The 14,367-nt window shown below is 40.6% G+C and overlaps 1 protein-coding gene across 1 annotated transcript; it reads right to left on the reverse strand.

The window, feature by feature from the left end:
* Positions 1–597: 597 nt before the first annotated feature.
* LOC133005010 (leucine-rich repeat-containing protein 23-like) lies at positions 598–9,914 on the reverse strand. Its single transcript, XM_061074599.1, has 14 exons — positions 9,717–9,914; positions 5,116–5,203; positions 4,408–4,460; positions 4,202–4,269; positions 3,789–3,935; positions 3,627–3,692; positions 2,913–3,000; positions 2,229–2,338; positions 1,984–2,104; positions 1,715–1,856; positions 1,307–1,437; positions 1,075–1,211; positions 722–926; positions 598–624 (listed from the first exon to the last, which is right to left on the reverse strand). The coding sequence occupies exons 1-14, from the start codon at positions 9,912–9,914 to the stop codon at positions 598–600; spliced, it is 1,581 nt and encodes a 526-aa protein (XP_060930582.1).
* Positions 9,915–14,367: the final 4,453 nt, after the last annotated feature.

A 14,367-nucleotide genomic window follows, 5' to 3' on the forward strand; every position in this document is an offset into this window, starting at 1 on the left:
TTAGGAGCTAATGTTCTCCAGGAAAAGAGTCTTCGACTGAAACACAAGCCACTATTATAGGTCTCCTTCGAAGAGTCCTTAGAGTGGAAGAAGAGTTCATTTCATTCAGGCAACATTCAGAGTATGCAGGGAAGATATGACTATCCCAGCTGGAAAACATTATGTGTACGGTGCATGCAGAGTACCATCCAGCTTCGACACCTCTGACTGTTTTCCTATATGAATACCCAGAAGAAAGTACTAGCTTAGAACAGCGAGTTCTAGCTTAGAACAACGGGTTCTAAGCTAGAGTTTAAATCAGTGAAGTGGGAAGTCGACTTCCTGGTTGTGGCAGCAGTGTGATTATGCTGTGTGGAAATGCCACAGACAACTGAATATGCAACTGTGAGTACTTTTCACATCTTTCATGTCACTGTCCCTTTAAACTGCATTTTAACGTTTTATTCTTTCAAATATTGGCTGTAAATATGTGAAAACACGACACAAGCAATTTTATTAATTCATTAATGATGCATCATATAGTTTGCACAATACTTCACGGCCACAGTCACCCATCCACCTGTCTTTTCAGGAAAGGCAAGGATGTCAAACACTTCCTCATTTAGACTGTTCCTCTCGAAGATCCTGAAATGTTACAAATGCATTAGGAAAACCAGAAAAACTTTTTTTTTTTAGGCTTGATCACACCACAAAGAGAAATTAAAAGGTTTTCTAGCTTTACCTTGATGGTCTGCAGGGCGTCAGCCCTCTCCTCGGGGGAGACAGGTTCTTTGTCAATTTGCTCCAGCTGAGGCACAAGAATCAGCACACTTGTTCGGTAGTCTGTGGTTTCCACCAGTGGGTTGTCAGAAAGCACCAGAGTACGCAGGGTTTTTGACATGAGCCCAAGGCCGTGTAGGGTATTCTCATCTGAGATTGAATTGCCTCTAAGGGGACGAGACAGATATTTTGGGGATATATAATCTGGGACAAATCACTTTGTTCACAAATCACTTTAATTGGTGGTTTATGAATTAATAATGAGTGCAATAGGTCACTGGTGTTACCATTGTATCAGGCTGATAAAATGTATACCTGACATTGAGGTATTGAAGACACTTCATTTTGGGGCTGAGACCATCCAGAGATTCCAGTTGGTTCTCTCTCAGATGAAGGGTGGTGAGGTTCTCTAACTTCTCCAATCCCTCCAGACGGTTGATTTCATTTTGGGCCTGAACAGAGACCAAGGATAGTTGCAGGCAACAGTTTTCTGGTTATTACATACATACAAGGGCCATTAACCGAATCATGGTAGGGTTTTTATTACCAGATATAATCGTTTCAGGTTTGGAAGGTTAATGCCATCAGTGGTTTCAAGGAGATTTCCTCTCAGCTCTAGAGTTACCAGGTTGCCAAAACAGCCCATCTGAAGGCTGTTCATTGTCTTCAGAGCGTTACCTGCCAAAGAGATTTCAAAACGCCATGTTACAACCCTTCCAATGATATATATTAGGGAATAGATATTTGATATCTTGCTGGGGAATAAAGAAAGTGTTACAACTACAACTAAATGATAGTAAAACCCCTTCTAATCCAATAATCAGTTATGGTATCTTATTATGACTTCCCGAATATAAAAGGAGAAGCAAACTATTTCTCATTTCCCAGACCACTCTTCAGGATCAGTCCCTTGCATGACATCACCCAAAACAGCACTTCAACTAAAAGAACAAACCTGTAAGATTGAGGGTCTCTAAAGAAGGTCCAACTAGGCCGCCTAGGTCTGTGAGCTGGTTGGCAGCCACACTCAGCAACTGCAGGTACTTTAACTGAATGAAAGGACTTCCTTCCAAGCATGCCAAAGCATTATTGTCAACCTGCAGAAGAAGAGGTGCATTCAGGATTTACCATCACTTATAGTGAACGATAGAGACAGGCCCAGAAATGTTAGTGTCTAAAGTTTAGAGTTTAGGCTCTAAACCAACAAAGACGAGAGCTTCTTGCCTTCAGGGAAATCAGATCCATCAGAGATGCCAGAGGGGTTAGAGCGGTGAGGTGGTTATTGGACAAATCCAGCAAACGAACGTGAACATAGCTGCTAATTGCAGCAATGTCATTCAGTCGTCTGAGGAGAAACACATAAACAAATGGATAAATTGTAAGGAATCAGAAGACAAAAACATGATGACATGAAATTAAAACTACAGGCAAAAGGTAATTTCATTTCACTCGTATCTTTGTCTCCTTACTTGTCTTTTAAGTCTAGTTTGACAAATGCATGCCCAAGTCCATTTGCTGTTCGGCACAGTAACGACAGCCCCTCACCTATGGTTTCCCGGGTCAAATTGCAAACCGTCACCTGTTGAACACAGGGATGATATCAAATAATAATTTCATTATCAAATAACTATAAACCCCAACAAGTCATGGCTATGCGCCTTGAGATAATGTATATTATGATTCGGCGATATACATATAAATTTGAATTTGTATGGGTTCATGTCTCCACACTGCAGCTTAAGGATCAGTTTGTACAGTCCATTCTTTTAATGCTGCTGGTTAAATGTTACCTACGTTACACCTGTAACCTCCACCTAATGGTTTAATCCATTTCATTATATTTGAGGTGGTGGTGTGGGGATGAAGCCAGGTCAACTTTTTTATATATGAAAATAACCACCTGTTAGAACCTTTATCTGATGGTGTAGTTATTATAAAATGAAGTATGGCTTTAGAGTGACTAATTTTGTCCTTTTATTAGTCTTATGCTCTAGTGTTTGTTTGTTTTGTGTGCTACAGGATGCCTAAAATTACCCTTAGGATCACTAAGGTATCCAACCATTTCCCAGAGTCCACCTTCCTGGCAGCATTAACATCCATTTACTAAATGTGTGAAAATTCAGTGCGATTCATTTAATCATTATTACCTTTACCGTCTCATCCTCTTCCTCTCCCACTCCATCTTCCTCATCAATTCCCTCCAACATGACTGTGTCTTCCTCCTTTTGGCAGTAGGTGGTGCTATCAGGACATACAGACTGATAGATCTGTTCAGGTCAATACACTGTCTTGTTTCTCTTCAGATCGTATAAACCTTTCACATTTCCAACAGTCTAAGACATAATAGGAGTCTATGACAACTATCAATGACATTAAAGCAAACTGACAAAGAATTCTTTGATTAATGAATCCTTTGAAGTGTTCTTATATTATGCCTGGGTTGAGTTTAATAGTAACTCACAAACAAGCGTTATTCTTTTATATTATAATATTCAGTGCATTCATCTGAACAACCAAACTCAACAGGAAACTAAATTGAGGAAAAGACCATAATAGCACAACAGCTGATACATTTTCTGCAGCACTTTGCAGAACTGAGGCCAAAATGTAATGACAAGAAGACACAAGCAATTGTTATGTGCACATTTATTAATGATGCATTAAATACTTTACAAATCATTTCACAGTCAACCATCCACCGGTCTTGTCAGGAAAGTCAAGGACGTCAAACACTATCCCATTTAGGCTATTGTTGCTAATCTTAAGGTTCCGCTGTTTCCTCTTCTTCAAGTTCCTGAAATGGTAAACATGCCATTAGAAACACCAGAAAAACAAATTATTATTATTTAAACGTTTTCTAGCTTTACCTTGATTGACTCTTTGGCCTCAGTCCTGTTCTCAGGTGAGACAGGTTCTTGGTCAATTTTCTCCAGCTGAGGCACAAGAAGTAGCACACTTAGTAGGTAGACTTGTTTCGACCAGCGGGTTCTCAGAAAGTACCAGAGTACGCAGTGTTTTTGACACGAGACCAAGGCAGTGTCTCGGCGAATCGGCCACCTTCAGTGCCCACATTACCTCCGCAGTTAGGACTTAATTTCTCGTCACAGCATCGGTTATCGACGCCTGCTTGGTAGCCGAAGAGAGAGATGTGCTGATCCGCGTAGCAGGTGGCGTCGCTGTGGCGAGAAAGCCGGTGATGGGAGTAGCTTTAGCTTCGCTAGCAGAAGCACTCTGATGCTTGCTTCCTTTGGCATGGCTCACTAATGCCGCCTCTCCCATGTTTGAAACATCAAAAGTTTGCCACCACACAACCGGCATTTTGCTCGTCCCAGGTCTTTGTCTGGTGTTACCCATGACATGTATTTGTCCATGTGAAGCCACGCATAGTTGAATCGAAACTTCCCTGGCATCTTGCATTTATCCTGCCCGCTTCCCCACCGACCTTTTCAATTTAAAAGTGAAGCTGTGACAACTCAGGTTTCTCGTCATGTTCTTCGGCTGCAGGACACACTGAAACACAAAAACACACATACAAGGGCCATTAACGGAATCATGGTAGGTTTATTATTACCAGATATAATCGTTGCAGGTTTGGAAGGTTAATGCCATCAATGTTTCAATGAGATTTCCTCTCAGCTCTAAAGTTACCAGGTTGCCAAAACAGCCCATCTGAAGGCTGTTCATTGTCTTAAGAGCGTTACCTGCCAGAGATTTCAAAATGACAGCATCCCTTAAATGACCATGTGGGGTCCTCAGTGTTCCTTTTGTCCTGTCACATGTGTTTTGATTTGATTGTTTCATTGTGTTCACCTGTGAGTTATCTGCCAGCCTTTATAAGTCACCTGATTCTCTTTATGTTTGCCGAGTCTTGGAATTGGCAACCTTGAGTTAAGTACGTGAGTTAATCAGAGAACCTCTTGTTTATATACTATTCCTTTGTTTAACCTTTTTTGTCTTGAGATCTTTTTGTTACCTGTTTTTGGACCTCCTAAGTTTACTCTGTTATTGACCAGACTGTGTTTTTTAGTTGTCTGGTAGTATTCTTAGTTGCTGTTAAAACCAGATGAATGCCTCTGCCTGAACTAAGTAAAGATACCTTTTTTTCCCTACAAACAACTAATCCGTGTCTATCTATGCATCTGAGTCATCACCCCTCATAGCCCAGTGGTAGGCAATCCGCCTCTCACACGGGAGACCCAGGATTGAATCCCGGCGATCCTTACAGTTATGGTATCTTATTATGACGTCCTGAATTAAAAATGAGAAGCAAACTATTCCTCATTTCCCAGACCACTCTTCAGGATCAGTCCCTTTCATGACATCACCCAAAACAGCACTTCAACTAAAAAAACAAACCTGTAAGATTGAGGGTCTCTAAAGAAGGTCCAACTAGGCCGCCTAGGTCTGTGAGCTGGTTGGCAGCCACACTCAGCGACTGCAGGTACTATAACTGAATGAAAGTATAGTGATTAATGTTTGACAATCCTACCTGTAATGATACAACATGTAAACTGCATCAGTTCACATCTTCTTCCTGAGTTCTGTAAAGGATGCATGAAATAATAATGTAAACAAAATAAACATAAATATTACCTGCCTCACATGTCTAACCCATCACAGAGTAAACACAATGACTTAACGTGGGTTCACAAACAACATTTGAAAAGGAACAATGCACTTTACATTCGTTCTATGCAAATCCCAAAAGAGAACTTCATCTCCCATAATGCCGCGGGTCGCTGCGGCGCGAGTCGGCAGCACCTCAGAGGAAAACGATGCAGCGCTAACTCTTGATAGTGAGGGCAACATATGAAAATCTGGGAAGTAAATCCTTACCAAGAAATTTCTTCACAATTGTGTTTAGGAAGGTGTGTAATATCATGTCTTAAAATGTTGAAATTCAACTCCCGTGGGAAACCTCCTAAAAAATTGCTCAAAGTTGGGGTACCTGTAACCGATTTTTGAAAAATCGAAAATGTTAAATTTGGCTTTAAGTAACTTGTGAGGGGTCAAACTAGGGGTTTTTCATGATTCTGAGTTGATTGCAAGCATTAGTTTTTCACCAAAACCACTCCTTAGTGCAAAAACAGCCACCCCCACTTTTCCCACTCACTGCATTTTCAGCCATTATTCACGAATAAAGGGTTCCAAAAACAATAAAAAATTAAAATAAAAATAACCCAGTTAACACCATGAAAAATTCTATCTTTTTTCTATTTGTCTAAAGCAGAGGTCTTCAACAGGGGGTCCGCGACCCCTAAGGGGTCCGCGGAGGTACTGCAGGGGGGTCGCGAAATCTTTGGTTGATTAGACAATTTTAAAAAAAATTATTATTTTTTTTTTTTTTTTCACGAATTTAAATGTCTTTCAATACACATTAACATGCATCCAACATATTGTGAGGCTGATTTGACCCTCTGCCTAACAACCTCCATCCATCCAAGATTAGGTAAGTTGTTTGCTACCCATCAGGGTCCGACATCTCACTAATGTGGGAGTATGTGTGCCATGCACAGATAGCTTGAGGATTCACTGTCTCTTCTACATGTATGTTAAAAATAAAAACATGAATCTGTGAATTACTTGAATAGCTCAGTGTTGTATGCAAGATGTACAGTGGGAACGGAAAGTATTCAGACCCCTTTAAATATTTCACTCTTTGTGTCATTGCAGCAATTTGCAAAAATCAAAAAAGTTCATTTTATTTCTCATTAATGTACACTCAGCACTCCATCTTGACTGAAAAAAAAACAGAAAAGTAGACATTTTTGCTAATTTATTAAAAAAGAAAAACTGAAATATCACATGGTCATAAGTATTCAGACCCTTTGCTGTGACACTCATATTTAAATCACATGCTGTCCATTTCATCTGATCCTCCTTGAGATGGTTCTACTCCTTCATTGGAGTCCAGCTGGGTTTAATTAAACTGATTGGACTTAATTAGGAAAGGCACACACCTGTCTATATAAGACCTTACAGCTCACAGTGCATGTCAGAGCAAATGAGAATCATGAGGTCGAAGGAACTGCCCAAAGAGACAGACAGAATTGTGGCAAGGCACAGATCTGGCCAAGGTTACAAAAGAATTTCTGCAGCACTCAAGGTTCCTAAGAGTACAGTCCTTACATAATCCTTAAATGGAAGAAGTTTGGGACGACCAGAACTCTTCCTAGGCATGGCTGTCCAGCCAAACTGAGCAATCGTGGGAGAAGAGCCTTGGTGAGAGCGGTAAAGAAGAACCCAAAGATCACTGTGGCTGAGCTCCAGAGATGCAGTAGGGAGATGGGAGAAAGTTCCACAAAGTCAACTATCACTGCAGTCCTCCACCAGTCGGGGCTTTATGGCAGAGTGGCCCGACGGAAGCCTCTCCTCAGTGCAAGACATATGAAAGCCCGCATAGAGTTTGCCAAAAAACACATGAAGGACTCCCAGATTATGAGAAATAAGATTCTCTGGTCTGATGAGACCAAGTATGAACTTGTTGGCGTTAATTCTAAGCGGTATGTGTGGAGAAAACCAGGCACTGCTCATCACCTGCCCAATACAATCCCAACAGTGAAACATGGTGGTGGCAGCATCATGCTATGGGGGTGTTTTTCAGCTGCAGGGACAGGACGACTGGTTGCAATTGAAGGAAAGATGAATGCGGCCAAGTACAGAGATATCCTAGAAGAAAACCTCCTCCAGAGTGCTCTGGCCCTCAGACTGGGCCGAAGGTTCACCTTCCAACAAGGCAATGACCCTAAGCAGACAGCTAAAATAACAAAGGAGTGGCTTCGGAACAACTCTGTGACCATTCTTGACTGGCCCAGCCAGAGCCCTGACCTAAACCCAATTGAGCATCTCTGGAGCAGTGTTGGGAGTAACGGCGTTTAAGTATAACGGCGTTACTAACGGAGTTATTTTTCAGTAACGGAGTAATCTAATTAATTACTTTTGTCATCGTTACAACGCCGTTATCGTTATTGATAATGTAAAGTGGCGCGTTACTACAATTTGGTTGAATGAAGCGTGCGGTGTCATATTACACCCCAGCTGCGTGGAGAGAGCAGGGCGTGGGGATGACGACACCGTTGCAAACGCGATGATGATTGGCTGGGTGGGCGCGCGGATGCCCTGCTCACGCTGTCTCACTGCACGCTCTGACTACAGCTCAAGACAGCGACAATGGCGACGAGCCAGGGAAATTCAAACTTCGCTGGCTGCGGTCACAGGAGTTAAAGGATAAGGCTAAGGCAAGTTTGCTGGCAGAGTGCCGTAAAATTGTCCATGAAGAACCACAGCCAGGTACCAGCAGCACATCTTCACATCACACAGATTCAGCCAAAGAGAGCGATTTCTTTGCTCTTGAGGAGGATGAGGACACCTCTTCAGCAGAAAACCAGGTGGCAGACTATGTTAGATCTTCAGAACAAAACTTAAACTCTCTGTGTGGATTTTCTCTCATCAAGAAAATTTCACTACGTTACAATGCTGCTACTCCATCTAGTGCACCTGTTGAGAGACTGTTCAGCCTGGGCAAACTTGTTTTCTCTCCGAAGAGGAACAGGCTGTCGGACAAAAGATTTGAAAAGCTTCTCCTCCTACGTTACAACCACTGGTTTAATTGTTAGATGAGAGGAGTATTTCAGTGTAGATAGATTAATGCATTGATCATTTTCACTGAGAATGAACAACATGTTAAGCTACATTGAGAGTTGGATAGTGCTCTGTTTATTGTGCAATAATATACAGGTTCAGAGAATTGCACTACTTAAAGGTCAAATTTTCGATTGTTTCTTTTACAGAGATTTGCACTATACTTAATGGCCAGATCTTCCTTTGTTACTTTTTACCCAAGTTTACATTTGCGTGTTTTGCACTTGATTGCAAAGTGTGAATAGCTGAATATTATTTATTTTTAACATTTCATTTTGTTACTGTTCTGAATATTTAAGAGTTGGATAGTGTTCTGTTTATTGTGCAATGGTATACAAGTACAGATAATGGCACTACTTAATGGCCAGATTTTCCTTTGTTTCTTTTTACCCAAGTTTACATTTGCACTTGAATTTTATTTTCAATATTTATTTTTATATGTTTTAATTCTATGCATCATTTGATTTTAGCAAATGGCTGCAATGAAACAGAGTGAAAAATGTAAAGGGGTCTGAATACTTTCCGTACCCACTGTATGTTTATAAATGGCAGTGGCATGGCCACCCTGTACCTTGCACATGTTAAAATTAAAAACATGAATATATGTTCCTGTGTATTATTTGAATAGCTTAGTATTGAATGCACAATATCAGGGTAGTTATGTTCATACATGGCACTAGGGCCAATTTAATATAAAACACAATTTTATACAATATATATAGTAGGGGGTCCCTGCTCCATCTCTCCATCTGTTTGGGGGTCCTTGGCCTGAAAAACGTTAAAGACCCCTGGTCTAAAGCAATAGCCTTATGGAAAGGTAATAATTGTCAGGGCAGCATTAGTTTTTCACCAAAACTGCTCCCTTGTGGAAAAACAGACATTTGGATTTTTAAAGTAGCGTTATTCGTTTATTTCAGTATCTTGCAGAGTGCTGTGCAGCTGCACCCTCTGTTGGAGACAGGGTTAGGGTTAGGTTAGGGTTAGGGTTAAAACTTTTAAAGGTTTCCTTGTAAGCAGGCAAAGTTTCGAGTTGCTTCATGAGTTGACAGTACAGCCGTGCCCACTTGGCGTATTGGTGATGCCCCGCAGCTGCAAAGATGTCTAGCATCCTGGTGACAATGCAGGACAGGTGCCCATTGTGGTCTGCAAGCCATTCAGTTCTGATGAAGATCTTGATTACATCTACCATGTAGTGGTACTGCACCCAGAGGCGTTCTTCCTCCTTTGGCAAGTCTTTTAAAGATTTCTTCAAACCCCTGTTCAAACACTATAACAACTGGATCTGTGTGTCTGGCTCCCATTTTCCCATCAGCTACCTTCTCCATCAAGGTCCTCATTTCACCAAGCTCCTCCTCAGTGAAGGCATGTTTCATGATGTGCTGATAGATGGCTGCATCAATTAGGAGGTGAGCACGGATTGCCTTGTCAAAACATCCTCCATCCAGGATGTGGTTGGCTGTCGTACTCCCTGGATAGATCAGCTGGATCAGCTCTAGTAGTCCAGAATCCTCCATGATATTACCCAAGGATCCAAGTTAGGACTTCAGCAGGTGAAATCCACCCAACCGTGGAATGATGGGTAGATTTGCCTGGTTTATGATGTCCACAGCTTTGAGCCAGATTAGGAGATTGAACGTCACTATAGTGACTTTGTCTTCAGAGAGCCGCATGCACTCTTTGAGAGCGGTGAAGATGGTGTTGTGGTCATTAGGGTCACCTTCGATGACTGGGAGGAAGTTGATCAGCGTGCTCTGCTTGGCATCATCTGCATGGATACGTTTCATCCAGCCATTCCAGTTGGACTGTGATAAATCAGGATCCTGTGCTTTGATCACCCACCCTGCTGCCCAGAGTGTATCGCCCGGAGTGAGGAGTGGCTGGTCTTGTGTTACAAAGGAGGAGAGCTCAGCGATGGGAAGAAATGTGATGGTGTTTATTACAGTCTGTTTTCTGTTGGTGAATGGAAGAATCTTCACTTCTTGCAGTGGCTTGCAGACCACAATGGGCACCAGGATGCTAGACATCTTTGCAGCTGCGGGGCATCACCAATACGCCAAGGGGGCACGGCTGTACTGTCAACTCATGAAGCAACTCGAAACTTTGCCTGCTTACAAGGAAACCTTTAAAAGTTTTAACCCTAACCCTAACCTAACCCTGTCTCCAACAGAGGGTGCAGCTGCACAGCACTCTCTCCTTGCATATATACAAACCCGGGACTGGATCCTTCTTAAGAGCATGTCTTTGGACCCTAGTGACTACGGGTGGACACTAGGTGTTCAGGGATATGAGCCAGTTCCAACACTAGACCCCCTGCAATTGCAATGGAGATTGCAGCGACCGCCAGTGCAGCTGCAAAAAGAATGGTGTCAAGTGTATCTCGGCATGTGGAGTTTGCAAAGGCATTACGTGCAAGAATTGTGTTCATGATGATGTTCAGTTTGGAGAAGACTCAGACATTGACACATGAAGCGTGTGGCAGAGTGGATCAGTATTATGCAAGATACTGAAATAAACGAATAACGCTACTTTTCAAATTACAATGTCTGTTTTTCCACTAAGGAGCAGTTTTGGTGAAAAACTAATGCTGCCCTGACAATTATTACCTTTCCATGAGGCTATTGCTTTAGACAAATACAAAAAAGATAGAATTTTTCATGGTGTTAACTGGGTTATTTTTTATTTTTTATTGTTTTTGGGGAGGCGGGGGGGGGGGGGGGGGGGTTTGGAACCCTTTATTCATGAATAATGGCAGAAAATGCAGTGAGTGGGAAAAGTGGGAGTGGCTGTTTTTGCACTAAGGAGTGGTTTTGGTGAAAAACTAATGCTTGCAATCAACTCAGAATCATAAAAAAACCCTAGTTTGACCCCTCACAAGTTACTTAAAGCCAAATTTAACATTTTCGATTTTTCAAAAATCGGTTACAGGTACCCCAACTTTGAGCAATTTTTTAGGAGGTTTCCCACGGGAGTTGAATTTCAACATTTTAAGACATGATATTACACACCTTCCTAAACACAATTGTGAAGAAATTTCTTGGTAAGGATTTACTTCCCAGATTGGTCAAATATCTGCTAAAATGCCCTTACTATGAAATAACTCTTAAAACTCCTGACAGCACAGACCTGCGCTTTACACCTGACAGCTGTCCGATGGAGCGCTTTCAGAAACCAGTCACAGTAACATGCGTTAAACGTTGGAGTGAAACTTAGAAGCGGAACACTCCGTTAACGTACCTGTCTCTCAGCTCCAGATGCAGACAGAGAGACAGGTTACCGTTACTGAGCGGAACGTACCAACGCGCGACAGGGGGGTCTATGGGTGCACAGACCAGAATACTGATACACCGCATATTAACTGGGTTCCTATGGTGATGAAAAACCTCGAAAAGTCATGGAATTGTAAAATGTTTATTTCCAGGCCTGGAAAAGTGTTAGAAAAAAATTAAATCCCAAAAGTTATGGAGAAGTAGTGGAAATTTGTTATGTTCATATTTTCATGGCGTTCATTTACGCTTAGTTTTAAATAATTCATATGCTTTTAAAAGAAATACGCTCAGAATATAAGCAGGCATATACTCACTGCAGGGTTTTTAAAGTTAGCTGGAATATAAAAACACACCATTACATGCATACAAAATAAAATTATTTAATTTCAAAAGGGCTGCCGAAATCCCTGCGACGCTATTAAACAAAATGGCGCCACCATCGTGTAAAATGTATCGCCGTTAAAGTTAAATGACAACATTTACAACAACATATTAACACTCAAACCAGCAGCGCAGTGTACTCGTATTTACAATATGTAATTTTAACCTTTAATCTTTCAAAAGAAATTATAAAATAGCGCGGAGCATTTCCGCAGGTGGCCTTGAAAAGTGCTTGAAAAAAATTAAATCCCAAAACTTTTGGAGTAGTCATGGAAATTTGTTATATTCATATTTTCATGTCGTTCATTTACGCCAAGTTTTAAATAATTCATATGCTTTTAAAAGAATACGCTCAAAATACAAGCAGGCCTAAACTCACTGCAGGGTTTTTAAAGTTAGCTGGAATATAAAAACACACCATTACATGCATACAAAATAAAATTATTTAATTTCAGAAGGGCTGCCGAAATCCCTGGCGCCACCATTGTGTAAAATGTATCGCCGTTAAAGTTAAATGACAACATTTACAACAACATATTAACACTCAAACCAGCAGCGCAGTGTACTCGTATTTACAATATGTAATTTTAACCTTTCATTTTTCAAAAGAGATTATAAAATAGCGCGGAGCATTTCCGCAGGTGACCTACCCTCAGCAACTTTCGGAGGAATACAAAAGGTGATGCACAGCAGGTAACGTTAATAAAATAAAATAACTAATAAAATTCAAAAATACAAATTATAAATAAGAATGAATAAAGTACATTTCTAACTGTTACACCTCTATGTGGAGACAGAAAGACATTTGGGATATATGATCTGGGACAAATCACTTTAATTGGTGGTGTATGAATTTATGAGTGTGTAGAAGAAAAATAACAAAGTGTGTGAAACCTATGTTGTGGTTGAAAAGTAAGTTGTATGACCTATATCTACATACATATACAACATGTCCAAATACTGTATGACCTGAACTGTTTATGACTTGAAAACTGTCAGGGCCTTTTTATCACTTTTTTACTCTCAAAGAACTGAATGTATGTCTGCTTATCTCCAAAGGAAACATATGTAAATCAGTTGTCTGTGTTAAGATTCCTCTCTCAACCTGCGCCTACAGAACCAGTCTGAACTGGCCCAGCAGTTCTCCCATATAAGATCCTTGCATTTGACTGTCCTGCATCTTCACTCTGAAATCCTTGTGACTCTGTGTGAATCATTTCTGAAGAAAGCTCCTATTAAAATGCACAAAGACAAATTTGGTGTTTCCAGCCTCTTGTATTTCCATCCCAATTTGGTGTCAGAAGTGGGATTGCACGTCTGGGCGCATCTTGACTCGGTGTCTCCGGATCTATCTGGTGAGAACTAAATTTCAAGTGGATTTTATACCAGAAACACTGTTACAGAGAAGTGGGATAAGGGGATTGGATCCTCCAGACGGGTGAAAGCCCGGTATATTTTTAACCAAGGTTTAGAAGAAACCTGGAAGTTAGACTGACGAGGTACCTTAAGAAGAGTTTGTTAAACAACACAACCACAGAGAGACATAATACTGAGTTGTATTTGCATTGTGTGAAACAAGACTCCAAAAGCACGCTATGTAGAGAACCTCTTTAAGGCACTATGATTCATGTTAGTCAGGCAGGATATTTGAAAGTGTATTAAAAAAAAAAAAAAAAAAAAGAGATGAATTGAGAAATTAACAGTAACCAAGTAATTACAAGAAGAAACAAGCAAACATGTAAACTTATTAAATTTAATGAATGGCTGATGACAGGTCAGGATAAATGGCTCTCTCAGCTCCTTTGTAAAAGACATGTATCCAGAGGCTTTTCATTTGTTCTCCGTCACAATTAAAATGAACACTAAACATAATAATGTGCACGTACAAAAATTTGTGACAAAGCAAAACTCCAATAATTACTCCAATTTTTACAAGTAACTTCAAGCACATGTGGGGTGTATGTCCATTACTGCAGTCATCATTCTACAACAGATTAGAAAATAAACAAACAAGAAAAAGCTGCATACTAACATTTTACTGATGCTGAAGAACTAAGTCCAAACTCACTGTATTTACATTCAAGCCTTAACCCTTTGCAATCCATCTGTTATGCAGTATATCTTTTTACAAGGCTACAATGCTGGTGCATTCTCAAATAAACAAAATCAGAAAACCAAACAATGTTAAAAATGCAACTATGGATTGTACCATAAGCTCACTGTGGTGTTACAGCATTGCAATGAAAATACATCATGCTACCAATATGTAGATATAAATTGTGAAACTGTCCAAAATTATGCAAGAGAAGCGCTTCCCCAC

The sequence above is a fragment of the Limanda limanda genome, chromosome 7 (genome assembly GCF_963576545.1).
Source record: "Limanda limanda chromosome 7, fLimLim1.1, whole genome shotgun sequence".
In the NCBI taxonomy this organism is placed as follows: Eukaryota; Metazoa; Chordata; class Actinopteri; order Pleuronectiformes; family Pleuronectidae; genus Limanda; species Limanda limanda.